At 42.5% G+C, this 13,089-nt stretch overlaps 1 protein-coding gene across 1 annotated transcript; it reads right to left on the reverse strand.

The window, feature by feature from the left end:
• Positions 1-7,110: 7,110 nt before the first annotated feature.
• Positions 7,111-10,617, reverse strand: cd248a (CD248 molecule, endosialin a). Its single transcript, XM_046065620.1, has one exon. It carries the CDS (start codon positions 10,418-10,420, stop codon positions 8,156-8,158), a length of 2,265 nt encoding a protein of 754 aa, XP_045921576.1. The 5' UTR covers positions 10,421-10,617; the 3' UTR covers positions 7,111-8,155.
• Positions 10,618-13,089: the final 2,472 nt, after the last annotated feature.

Genomic DNA, 13,089 nt, shown 5'->3' on the forward strand with positions numbered 1-13,089 from the left:
GGTAGGGGACGCAGATGTTGATTTTCACCTCCTCCAGACACTCCTCCATGCAGCACTGAAAGGCTATGGGTGCGTTCATTAGTCCAAACAGAATCCTTATCCATTCATAAAGGCCTGCACAAATGCAGTCAAGGGCTAGCTGTCTTCATCTATAAAGCCCTGGTGGTAGGCCTTTTGTCAAGTCAATTGGTGGTTGTCAGTATCTTGCTCACTCTCTACATTCACTTGACTTACCACAACTGGAGGGCAATGATCAGGTTTTTCTAAAATGGTAGCTGGATACACAGCCTGAACTTGTTGTACAGAACCCACCATAGTTCTTCCTAACAACTCGATATCATGATCAGTGGGATTTTGCATATCAAGAACAATGTAAGGTTATTACCACTTCTGAATAAAGTCTGACAGAACTCAAGGCCCTCAGCCCACTGAGGATTTATGTCAGGCTTAAATATAAGTGTAGTGTCTTTCTTCAATGGCCGTGTCTGCACCTTACAGTCAATCTGAACAAAGGTGTGTTTGGGCACAATGACTTTCACTTTTGTCATTTTCACAACATAGTCAAATATTGTGGTTGTTGTGGTGGTGATGGGGGAGTGGATAAGACACATTCCTTTGTTGTGAGAGACCCGGGTTCAAATCCCCACTATCACCCATCCACCATTGTCTCCCTGAGAAAGACACCCATCAAGAAACCCATTGTTGCTCCAGAGGCGTGCCTCTGATATGTATAGTAGTTGTAAGACATCCCTTAATTTCTCATGTGGTAAATGTCTCCTTTTCGGCAACGATACACACTTGGCAGCCTGTATCCCATAGTGCATTCATAGTGTACGTAGAATTCAACCATATACCATTTACAGCTAACAACCGAATTACCACAGAGATCTCCTTTCCAAAACAATGCTTATTAAAACATTAATGTGTTAATACAGCCACATTAGTGCTGCGGTGTGTTTACAGCTAACAGCTGATGGAAGTTATACTGGGCCCGCTATAGAATTTACGTATTGTAACTCCAGATTCTATGAGTATGAGTTTATTCCTCGCAAGCACGCACAGCACTGCAGAGCTTTATCAACGCCCACTAGCGGGATGCACTGCATGAAAAGTGGGATTCTCGTCCCTGTAAACTGCCTTGAATCTCGCTTTTTGGCGCTGCGCCTTCGACTTCGTCTGTGCCGAAAATCGTCGGAAACATACCTCCCCTCAATTTCACTATATAACCTGTTATATTGTGACAATAAATGTACCTACCTACCTATGTTTCATGGAGCAGTGCTGATGAATAGCGTAGCCACAGTACAAAAAAATGTAATAAAACACCACAGTAAAAGTTTGCTACTTGCCATGTTTCCATCCAAATGTCATGCAAATTTTAAATTTTAAAATTTTAATTATAATTTAGGCTTCACCCTCTAAGGCCATTGCTAGTGGGTTAAAGGTGAAGCAGGATGAGTCAACACCTCACTGGGTCCATATGGTACCACAAAGCACAGACACAACTGCCCAGAGCAAAAACATCTGCCCGGCATTACACAGTGTGCAACGCTGCACCACACATGCCAAAAGGAACGGCACAGCAGTATATGACAAATTGATTGACAGCTGCTGACACAGCAGGGTTAAAATATATATAATAACTGACTCGAATCTTCGAATCTCGTTTAGTAAAAACAAAGGAGGTGCAGAGATAGACATTCTTGAGACACTTGAGCCAAGATAGCCTGCGGGTGTCACAGCTCGCTCCATCACACCCTGACAACACAATGACGTGTCTTGGATTCTCTGTTGCTGGTTCCCTTCTCTTATGTAACTTGGCTGAATAGAAAGTTATCTTTCACTTGTTATTGCAATTTGATTATTCACAACATTGTAAACAGGAAGGTAAGATAAGAAATAATCTGACTACTACGCATTTTGTTGCCTGTTATTGCTCACATTCTTTTCCCACATTCCCAAACACATCATTACCATTTGAGTGTACCTTTTTGTTTGCATCGTAACAGATCGCCCACACCTCATGCTAAACAGATGCAAACACAAACACACTGAAGAAAAACACCACGTGTGTTTACGATCCAATCCAACTTTCACCAAAATGCTGTTCAATCAAAATATAGTTAAAACAACATAATAAAACACAAAACCCATACAAACAAGCAGACCAAGAAACAACCAGTAAAAGACAGGGACAGTAATATAGAAAGATTACTCTAATACTAAGTTCAAAGCCAGAGAATAAAGATGTGTTTTAAGACGGGATTTAAAAACAGGCACTGTATCTTGAATATGTCTTGACATACAGGCTACTAATTCCAGAGTTTGGAAGCTGCAACTGCAAAAGCGTAACCTCTTTCCTGCGGGCTTCAGCCTTGTTTTCTGGGCGATATGGAATAATTGGTCAGCTAACGTGACAGACCTTGATGGTACGGTTGTAGAAGGTCAATGGAGTTAGCCCACTTAAGGATTTAAGGTTTAGGTAAACAATAAAATGTTAAAATCAATCCTCAATGTACATGTCCATGTCCCAGATGTGGGAAATGTGCTCTCTTGCATTTTCCTACTAAAAGAAGTGATCCACTGTAACTCCAGATTCAGCCAATGGCTGTTTGTGTATAAATCACTGAAAACCAGTGAGGCCCATAGCTTAGAGGGCTGCGTCTGTACTCATAGAATCTGAAGTTACAGTATGTTACAATCATTCTCGGTGCGTCCGAGTGAGAGGAGGTGCGGAGCAAATATGCGCTGCAATCAAAAACGATTTTAAAATGGGTCTCCAAATTTACTTGGGCGGCTGTTAATCCCACTGGGCAGCCCGCCCAAGTAAAGCCTATGTGTGGGAAACACTGCACTATGCCTACAAGGCTGGGAACAGAGAAGGGAGTCCTGCAGCTGTAGAAAACACAGACGGATGTAATGCACTGTAACAGTACCAGCTATATACAGGTCAGGACGGACACGCACGGATGACGGATGACTATCAGTCCGACAGGACCCTGAGCACAGAGTGAGTCATGGAGAAACGGGAGACATCCCGCAGGTAAAAACGGATGAAAGAACACAGAGAAGACCAAGAATCCGCCCTGTAAATGTTGTCCACCGCCGTGCAGCGCCACAGACGAGGTGACCCCTGGATCCTGAGACACGAGGGTGCCACATAGGGGGCCGCCAAATTGCTGACCCCCTTGGCAGATGTCAGTGCTATAAGCAGAGCGGTTTTGGCTTAGAGGAACCTCTACTTCGCCAACTCCAGGGGCTTAAAGGGGGCCCTGGACTTCAACCATCACCAGGTCACACTGATGAGCTGTGGGGCATCAGCAAAACATTTGTGGCAGGAGGAAACGGCGGCAGTGTAGGTTTTCACTGTTTTGAAGGCCAGCTTTCTGTCCATCAGCAGCTGGAGGAACAAAAGCACAGAGGGCAGGACACAGGCCACAGGGTCCAGACTATGAGCCACACACCAGTGCTGTAACGCATATTGATAAAAACCGTGAATATTGATAAACATTCCTGTGACACAAAAGCACTAAGATGAGTAAATGGGCTCTTTCTCTTCGTCTCAAGCAGATGAATCATTTGGTATATTGGATGTCTGTACGGATGTACGTCTGAACGTACGTCTTTTGTCTCTCCACGCACAGCTCCAGTTTTGGCGTTGGTCTCCCATCAGATTTAATCTTAAATTTCGCATTGTCAGACTGCAGGTCAGTCTAAGGTGGTGCAATATAGTGTTTCACCACACATCCAACGCATAGCATTTAGAGGGGTGCTGTTTCACTTATAGTAAAATACTCAGTGAGAAATAGGAAAGAGGTGACAGCAACAGCACATAAGATTTATCGAAACTAAAAACCTTCCCTTGGCCACTGGAAGAAAATGTCACTGCTCACCAATAGGAATAAGTTTCTTAAAATCACTAACACCTCCACCAAAATAATAGGTCTTCCCACTATAACCTGCCAACCCTCATTAATACTGCCACTGCTCGTAGAGCAAGTACCATAGTACAAAATCCCTGCCACCCTCTCAACTCATGCTTCACGCTTCTCCCATTTGGCCTTACAGACAGCTGCTCTACAAAGAGGGACGCTTTGGAAAAACTTTTTAACCCTACGCTATAAGAGCATTAAACTCACAGACAAGTTAATGATGCCACTCCTGTGTTATGTGTGTAGATACGTGTATATTGTCTGTATATGTGTTTTACATGTAGTTTGTGTGTAGAATTCATGTTGAAGGTGCTCTTTGTACGCACCAAACTGCCTTCACATACTGACATGATCATCCCAGTGCAAGGTTGTAAAATAAAGTCAAAGAACACTTTCACAGCCCTGCAAAGGGCCCTGGGGTTCTCTCGAATTTAGGAATTAAGTTATTAATTAACAGTTTTGCTCTGTTACTTCGTCTCGCTCGCCTCAGGTAGCCATCTTGAATTTTTTGGAAACGTATAGATCGAGCCTGGACGTTCGGACGTTGATGATGTCAGACACTACGTCCCTGTGTACACTCAAAAGTTATGATTAATATATCAATGTTAACTCAAAAGCATTGCTTACACATACAATTAAAACAGCATTAGTCGTTAAGAGAACGTAGTTGTTTATTGTTGGGTTTACTTATTAGTAGGGCTGGGGACATCTAACCTGGACATGGGCAGGACTAACCAGAAGTTATTTAAGCCTGAAATTGATATGGGTTAATCACACTCGTTCTCGTAAAACGTATCTGTTCTGGATACTCATTTCAACCGAGTATCCGCTCAACCCTTATAATTAGTTGATTATGTGTATGTTTCTCTCAAACTCAAAAGTTGCAGGGTTTTTTTCTCTTGCTCCAATCCCTTGCCTTTTTTTCAACAAATAACTTACATGCGCAAGTTCAATTGACATATATGCACCTGTCTCAAATAGTCAACAAAATGAAGTAATGCTAGTCTAACTTTCGAAAACTCACACAGTAGATTTCAAAATCCAAAACTTGTCAGATCTCTTTGAGTTAAAAAGTAGAAGTAAGTTGACATAACTAAATGGGTCTGTAATGCTTTACAGTGTGTAGTACTAACACACACATTTTAATTGATTAATTTACTACAAACATATTGCCACACAGTAATCCTGGAGCCTTTGTGCCCTTCTGATGGCCCTGCATGCTTTTCTTTCCTTTGGATTGGTGATACAGCCTCATTGCAAGGGAAACTATGGTAAGTACAGTAGGTCAAATTTAAAGCAGAGAAAAGTTCTGTAAACTGATTATTACAAACTGTCCTGTATTAGCCGGGACATCCCTTATTTTTGGCCTAATTCAGTTGGACGCATACGTGACCTCTCTTGTGCGCTCCACGTTACTTGACTTTTATGAAGATAGTGATGAAACTGCATCAAGTTATGATGAACTGCCTGAAAAAGCATGAACTGGAAATAAAACACATCATAAGTAGCAATGTCCTTTTTAGTTTGTCATATGTACATGAAGGGGATAACCTTTTCTAACCTACAGTGCAAGTGTTTTGTAATAGACAAATTGTAAAGGTAACAGGTAGGCTAGTGTTTTAATTAAAGGACTGTGTTAAAGGTGCCTGCTGTAAATAACTACTAGCAACCTAGCAAATATTTAATTTTGTCCCTTATTTCATAGTGACAAAGTTGGCAACACTAATTACAATGGACAGTTTGGATAATACTTGTATCCTTTCGCTTTGTAAGTTTGTAAGTTTGGTTTAGTTTAATTCATTTCATCATATTCACTTAGACACAATATTTTTTTGCCTAGAATCTTTAAATACATTGGGAGACATTCAGAGAACAATTTGCCTAACTCATTCAGACTTTTCATGACTTCTGTGCTTGTTTATTTTAAATCTACTTGTTCTTGTTTCTTATTGTATTTACCGTGAATTTTAGATTATAATGAGAACCAGTATTTTGACATAAGGTGGACCCCCTTAAAAAACGAAATGGTGCATCTCAAGTGGTTTATGCTCTAATTTAATTTCAGGATAATCTGGGGATGTGTTTACCTGTCTGATCTGCTTGTGTTTCTTGTCCTGTCGCACTTCTTTTTAGTGATGGTCAAGATCTTAGCAAATAACTTAGCACAAAGTTATTATTACTGATAGGAATGATGAAGGAAACACCAACAGACCCAGTTCATATTAAACTAGAATTTTCACAGAGACTTACAAAGACATGAGCACAGTTACACTCACTGATGACTGGATTGTGTCTGTATACTGAGCTGCAGAAGGGATGACAATGTTGAAAATAGGTCAGAGGGGGAGGGCGTCCTAGAGAGAAGGGGGGGGGGGACCCCTCTGAGAGCCACTAGCAGAGAAAGAACCTGGTTTTGATCAGCACATTCCATTAGTCAATACAATCACAATTCTTCCTTACTGCCAGTGGGGCCTGTGCTCAAGAATCTTGTATTTTTGTTAAAACCCTTTCCACAAACAGAGGGCCCTTGGGGGATCATGGAACATTTTTGAAATTACAGTATCCTTTTTGTCGCACACTCCCTCCACCCCCATTCAATCATCCACCTTTCTGAGGATGGTACTCCAAAGTACTCTTTAAATTCACTCCTGAGTCTCTAAAAATATGAATAGCAAGAATATAGCTATCAGGACAAGATGCTTCAAACATTTAGAGCAATGAATTCATCACAAACACATTAGCAAACACATCCCTTCTCTTATGCTTGACCAAAAAGATTAAAACGAGGTCCACTTAATAGCTCTTTCTGGGGCTCTAAAATGAGTGGATAGTAGTTCTCCACTTATGTCACATCATAGCAACTAGAGCTACCTTCGGTCTAAATGAGGTGAATGTCAGTGAAATGTGGTTAAAAGCTGCAGTTAAAGCTAATCAGTGGACCACGACTTAAAAAATGGTTTTATCAAACTACTATTTCCAAGGTCAATAATAAACCTTCACGGTCAACCATTGTCATAGTTTTTAATTCACAATTTCTTAATATGTAACAGTAAGCCCTCCAAAGATTCTTATATTTCACAGTCTATCAAAAAAAACACATATATTTATGTATAAATTTGGAATGCGCTTTGTTCCCCAGCCATTAAATAGTAATTTATCCATTAAATTAAAGGAGTTGTAATTTGTTAGTGCTTCACTTTTATTGTCTTTTTACATGGCCATGAGACAGTTCAGGGCTGGTCTAAAACATAACCTGAACTAATGAATTAGGATTACAAATGGTTACTGATGGCCGTTTCATGAACGTCACTGCTAATGTCAACCACCTGTTCTTACAACATTCCCTGTGCATTGTGTAAATCTGCACTTTAATCTCTTAAAAAGACAGAAAGAAGGAGAAGTGCTCCAAAACTGGACATGAATGGGCAAAATCATTTTTGTGACAGATATTCCTTGGCACATCTCCATGGTTATGGGGTCCATTAAAAAATGAACATCATTGAATTATTACAATTGTTGCATTCCCCCAAAAAACTGGCTGGTGACAGGTATGAAACAAACATCAATACATACGAACCACTATATACAAAGAATTTTTGTCTCTTATCATTCAATTCCATCACAGTGATTTTCAGATGATTGCTTTCCCAGCATTATCATATGACTGCAGAATGTCTTTTCACTTGAAGGGATATTTGCTTACAGTCTCCTTTCACCCACTGCTGATATGGGCTAACAGTGCATCTAAATCCCTTTAACACAGTTGACAGTGACAGTTATCAACAGTGATGTGCTATTTTTAATTAACTTAAACTTAATGAACTGAGCCTCAGCATTGGCAGTACATTGAATTCCAAGGCTTTTTGCAGGATCTGGCTCTGTCTGTGATATTACTATTCTCAAATATTAGAGTGTTTGACATTAATAATGAAGGCAGTTATATTTTATAATTATGTAGCTATCAGATCGTGCTGTGTGGTCAGTGTATGAAACATGAAAGCTGTTTCTAATACATAGCAACTCCATTCCAAAAAAGGTGTGTGGTTTTCAATGTCCCTTCCACACCTCTATCAGTATTTAACAGTACTATCCAAATGTGTACAAAAAGATCCACAGTCAGAGAGGGTAAAATATTTAGCTTGTCCCATACCAGGTCCATTATTCACTCTTGTTTACCTCTGAAGCAGTCTGTTTATGTAAATGTCAGTCTCTCTCTTCTCTCTTTAAACATGGGTCTTGACCCCCGCTGAGGGGTTAGGAGCTCCCTGTTTGTCATGAGCCCCAGAGATCCAATGGTAGCAGTCAGTGGCATCCTTGTTGCGTGGCTGAACAGCACAGCGAGTGCAGTAGACGATGCCCAGCGCCACCATCACCACAATGAAGATGCAGATGGGCACCAGGAGGCCCACCAGGAGCCAGGTGGTGCTCTGCTTCTGGTCCCTGTCTTTCTGGACAGAATCCGGAATGTCACTGCTCTCTCCACCCTTGCTCAGAGGTGGCTGGGAAGGAGTAAGCTGGGTGGGAACAGCTGGGAGTTGGGAGTGTGTGATCTCCACATAGCTCTCCTCTGGGAACTGAGAGTTTTCCCTATGTGGGTACTGTTCTTCTGCTTCATTTGGGTAGCTAGAATCTGTAGGTATGTTGTGTTCCATGACTGAATCCTCTGGATTTCCTGGTTTCTGGCTGGAAGTGGTGAGCCCTGGCCACCAATTCCAAGCTCCCTCGGAGATTGTAGAGGTGGAAAGAAAGTGAAGAGCTGTGGTGGTCTCCTCCTCCTCCTCCTCCTCCTCATCCTCGTACCAGTCTGGGGTAGTGTTGGAGTTGGTGGTGGGTGGAGGTGTGGTGTAGCCAGCTTCTCCATTGTCTTTGTCTTCCTCAGCCTCCTGTGTTAGAGGGCCTAGTGCTAAATTAGAGGACACTTCCTCCTGTGGGGCACTGGTGACCCAAATGACATCAGAATCCAAAACTCTGGGTGGGTCAGTCAGCCAGTCTAGAGTCGGCTCCTCCTCTGTAGGCCAGTCAGTGTGGCTCTGCCGCAGGTCCCAGTCATAGTCCCATCTTGGCCTTGGCTGGTGAGTGACCCAAGGAAAAGGAGAAGTGACAGCAGATGGATCATCTCCATTTCCTGTCTTGCGACATGAGTATTGATCAGACATAAGCTCATAGCCTTCGTCGCAGTAGCACTGAAATCCACCCTCATAATTCACACACATCTGCTCACAGGTCCCAGGGATCTGGCACTCATCAGTGTCTTGACAGTGGCTGGAGTCTTCAGGCACTGGGGAAAAACCCAGATGGCAGTGGCAGATATGAGAGCCTTGAGTGTTCTCACAGGCGTGTTCACATGGGTCATCTATACACTCATCTGTATCCTCACACCTACCCTCATCGTCCGGATGGTAACCCTCCCGACATCGACATTCAAATGACCCCGGAGCATTCAAACATAGCTGCTCACAAGGACTTTGGAGGCACTCGTCTACATCCAGACAGCCACGTTCATCTGGTGCAAGCATGTATCCTTCAGGGCAGGCACAACGGTACCCATCTGAAAGGGGCAGGCACTCAAACTCGCAAGGAGCCCCTTGACAAACATCAGAGAGCTCACAGTTCAGCCCATCGTCTTGTAGGTGATACCCTTCCATACACTCACAGTAGAAGTAAACCCCGCCTGGCCTGCAGAAATGTTCACATCCGCCGTTATCCTTGTCACACAAGTTGTGTGATACTGGGGGATCAGAGCAGAGGGGGGGATCTCTTGACCACCCCACTGAGTCATCCTCCTTCAGGATACACAAAACTGACTGTTCCTCTTTGGTGTCTGCGGGGCAGGGCATGGTAGCAACAGATCCATAGGGTACATGGGTTAGCAGTGTGCTTAGAAGATAAAATGGTGTTGTGTAGAGGGCATTGCCGACTCCTTCACTCAACAAGGCAGAACACATTCCTTTGTAGGCATAATGGCAAAGATACCCATCTACAACGACTGAGCAGGAACCATCCAGCCACTTTAAGTTATTATTCTTCTCTTCAGTGTTGTAGCCCATAACCACACAGCGTGGCACCGAGCACATACTAGGGGAGTCCTCTTTCTGCCAGTTGGTAAACTCCGTGTCCTGGTCACCAGTAGTCCAAGAGAAACCCCGTAGTGGACGTGAGGTGGTACACTGGCGAGGCTGGCGTTGCAATCCAATCCATACTCTGACCTTGGTGCGCAAGTGGCGTAGATCCAGAGTGGAGAAGAGAGTGGCAATAGCGGTGGCATCCTCCTTGCGTTTAATGGTAGCTAGGTTGCCACCTTTCTCCTTGCAGGCTCTCCATGAGTCCAGAAAGGTCTTGCGTTGGAAGAAGACCACAAAGCAGCCGTCGGTATTGCATAGTGCATCCCTCTCTCTCAGTTCCTGTCCCAGGACTGAAGAAAGTCCAAAAATTAAAGCCAGCAGGAAACTTAGGAGAAGAGCAGGAGCACTGCTCATTCTGGAGCCCATTCTTTTTAGAACTGAATATATCTCTGCCTGTCTCTCACCCTAACTTTCTCCCCACTTTTATCTTCCTGCCTTTGAAATTTTTCTCTTGTAGCCTGCTTTTATTGTCTATCTGAACTTTTCTCCCTTCATTTGAACCCTGATTTTTTTCCCAGTGTCTGCCTGTCTTCTTTACTCTGCCCTGCTGAAACAGATCTGTGCTGGAGTTGAGAGCAAGCAGATTGTCCCAAGATTTCAGAGAACAGAGAGGGTGGGGAGGATAGAGGGAGGGAGATATGGCAAGGAGGGTGGGCAGAAGCGGAGTACAGGGAGGGAGTTGAGAGAAATGGGGGGAAGTGCAGCAAATGGTGCATTTCTTTTTTTTTTAGAGGATGTCATATGGTTTTCATAAACCCCGTTCATGGACATAGTTTGGTACTCTGCCATTTATGCACACAGACAAACACACACACACACACACACACACACACACACACACACACACACACACACATTCACATGCATCAAATTGTGACACAACAAAAGTTTTCTTAATAACTCAAATGAGAATGAATAATCACTTGAACAGCGATACATTAATTATCTGCTATCTTCTCTTCTTTAGCCTTTAACTTCTCAGTTTCCCTTTCTGAATAATTTCACCTTTTTTCAATGTAACAAGCTTTCTTCCTACAGAGTTCAATACTTATTATAAATTATTTGATGAATTAGTCGATGTAATTCCTTACACATTGATGGGACATTCACTCCACAGGCACTCCCTATGCATTTACAAGTTCATGCATTTACACTACTCAGTGTGTTTGATGATGTTTTATATATGTGTTTCTGTGTGTGTGTGTGTGTGTGTGTGTGTGTGTGTGTGTGTGTTTGTGTGTTGATGAGGAAAAAGCTGTGCACAAAGGTAATATGAAAAGGAAACAAGCTTGGACTTTAGCCTGGCATCTTACACCAACAACACAACCCCAGGCCAAATAGAAGATACACAAATGGTCTGCAGCTACATTAAAAACAACAATGTTCTCCTCCATGCTAATAACTTGTAGATTGGGATGGGGAAGTAGGGAAAGTTGTTGAGGCCGCTGGTGTGGAGGAAGAGGGCCTCCGGGTTTGCTATGAAAACAAAGCCAGGTCGGTGAAATGGAGACTTATGTTTCTTAACGAGGGAAGTTGGAGGGAAGATAGCATGTATGTGTGTGTCTGGTAGAGGAGGTTGAGTAATGGGGGATGTGGGGTCCCCCCACCTCAGTAGTCGGACTCCTGTGAGTCTGTAATAAATCCAGCTGATGTTTGAGAGCCCATACTGTGTAGTATGCAGCTTCCTGTTAGAGTTGTTTAAAAAAGTTAAAGCACACTGGAAGTTATAGTACAGTAAAGGTCTGTGGCTAGGAAGGAAAATGGAGGACTATGTGAAACTTTGAAATTGGTTATCCACAATTTACGAATTTTACACTCATAGTGTGTGCAAAGGAGCACTCCAGCAATCAAGCATTGTATATTATATGTATATTTTCCTAAAGAGTTTTAGTCCCTAATATGGGTCCACTCCAAAAACACCTCCCATAATGCAACCCCATAGAGTTTTTGGCTAGACCACAGTAAAGCAGGACCAGCCCTATAAATGCACAAGTCTGGCCTTGAGTGAGTGAGTGAGTGAGTGAGTGTGTTAATAATGAAGATACATCATTGGGTGGTCGAGAGTTAGCGTTTCCCAACTGGTCCTTATTCTTGCAAAATAAAGGTTCAAACACTCCTGGTTCATAAGCTTTGTTCATGTTTGAGACATGGTTAGTGGCGCAGGACTCTGCAGATGCTGGGTGAGCTAAAAGCAAGAGGCGATTATGCTCAGTAAGCTTTGTGTTGCGATAATCTCTGCAATATCAATGAAAAAGCAAGAAGTCAGCCATGTTTGGTCTATGCTATCTGCTATACAGCAGCTCAGTATTATTAACTCAAATGCAGATTTTTAAGATCTGTGTTTACATAATTTAAAAATGAATTGGCTGGCTTTTTACCCTTGAGACATATCAATAGAAAAACTAATGAATAATTCTTTATTAAAGTTATTTGCTTTTATTAGTGACTGTAGCAGTCATGGTCTTAGTTGTATTTTAATTAAGTAATGTCGTGTCCTACAGATGCCTGTTTGAACTTCTTCATCTTGAAATGACAAACCCTGGGCACCCAGTTGGAGCCTAGTCTCAAAAACTTGGGGGTGCAGGCCATGTGCCAGAATGAGCGTACGCATATAAGAAACAAGGCTTTACAGCGAGGCACAGACAGTCCTCAATTACGTCGTTAGGAGCACATTGACCATACACACTCCATAGAATACACTAGGTTTCTTCTGTTATAAATTTGTTGAGATACTGAAATAATGTCACTTGAGTTATGTTCTCAGACTTGACAAAGCTCCTCTAAAGCCAAACAGAACATTATACAACTGAAAAATGTGCTCTTTGGCGAATGGTTATCACAACACAGGAGCTATAGATAAGTAAACAGACAAGTAAGTGAATTCATGCGTATATTAGTGACCCTCACCTTAAAAAACAGTTTGACATTTTCTTGTTTCACACAAACAAATCAGCTGTCTCAACTTAGTGGAATTGAATCCACGGGTGACTCGGGCCATTTGTCCCCTACTGTGACATCACTTACACCAGGCGACC

Source organism: Micropterus dolomieu, linkage group LG12, assembly GCF_021292245.1.
Source record: "Micropterus dolomieu isolate WLL.071019.BEF.003 ecotype Adirondacks linkage group LG12, ASM2129224v1, whole genome shotgun sequence".
NCBI classification, from domain to species: domain Eukaryota; kingdom Metazoa; phylum Chordata; class Actinopteri; order Centrarchiformes; family Centrarchidae; genus Micropterus; species Micropterus dolomieu.

What these genes read in the sequence shown, in the direction of transcription:
- cd248a (XM_046065620.1), bottom strand. Translation starts at nt 10,420, where the DNA reads ATGGGCTCCAGAATGAGCAGTGCTCCTGCTCTTCTCCTAAGTTTCCTG.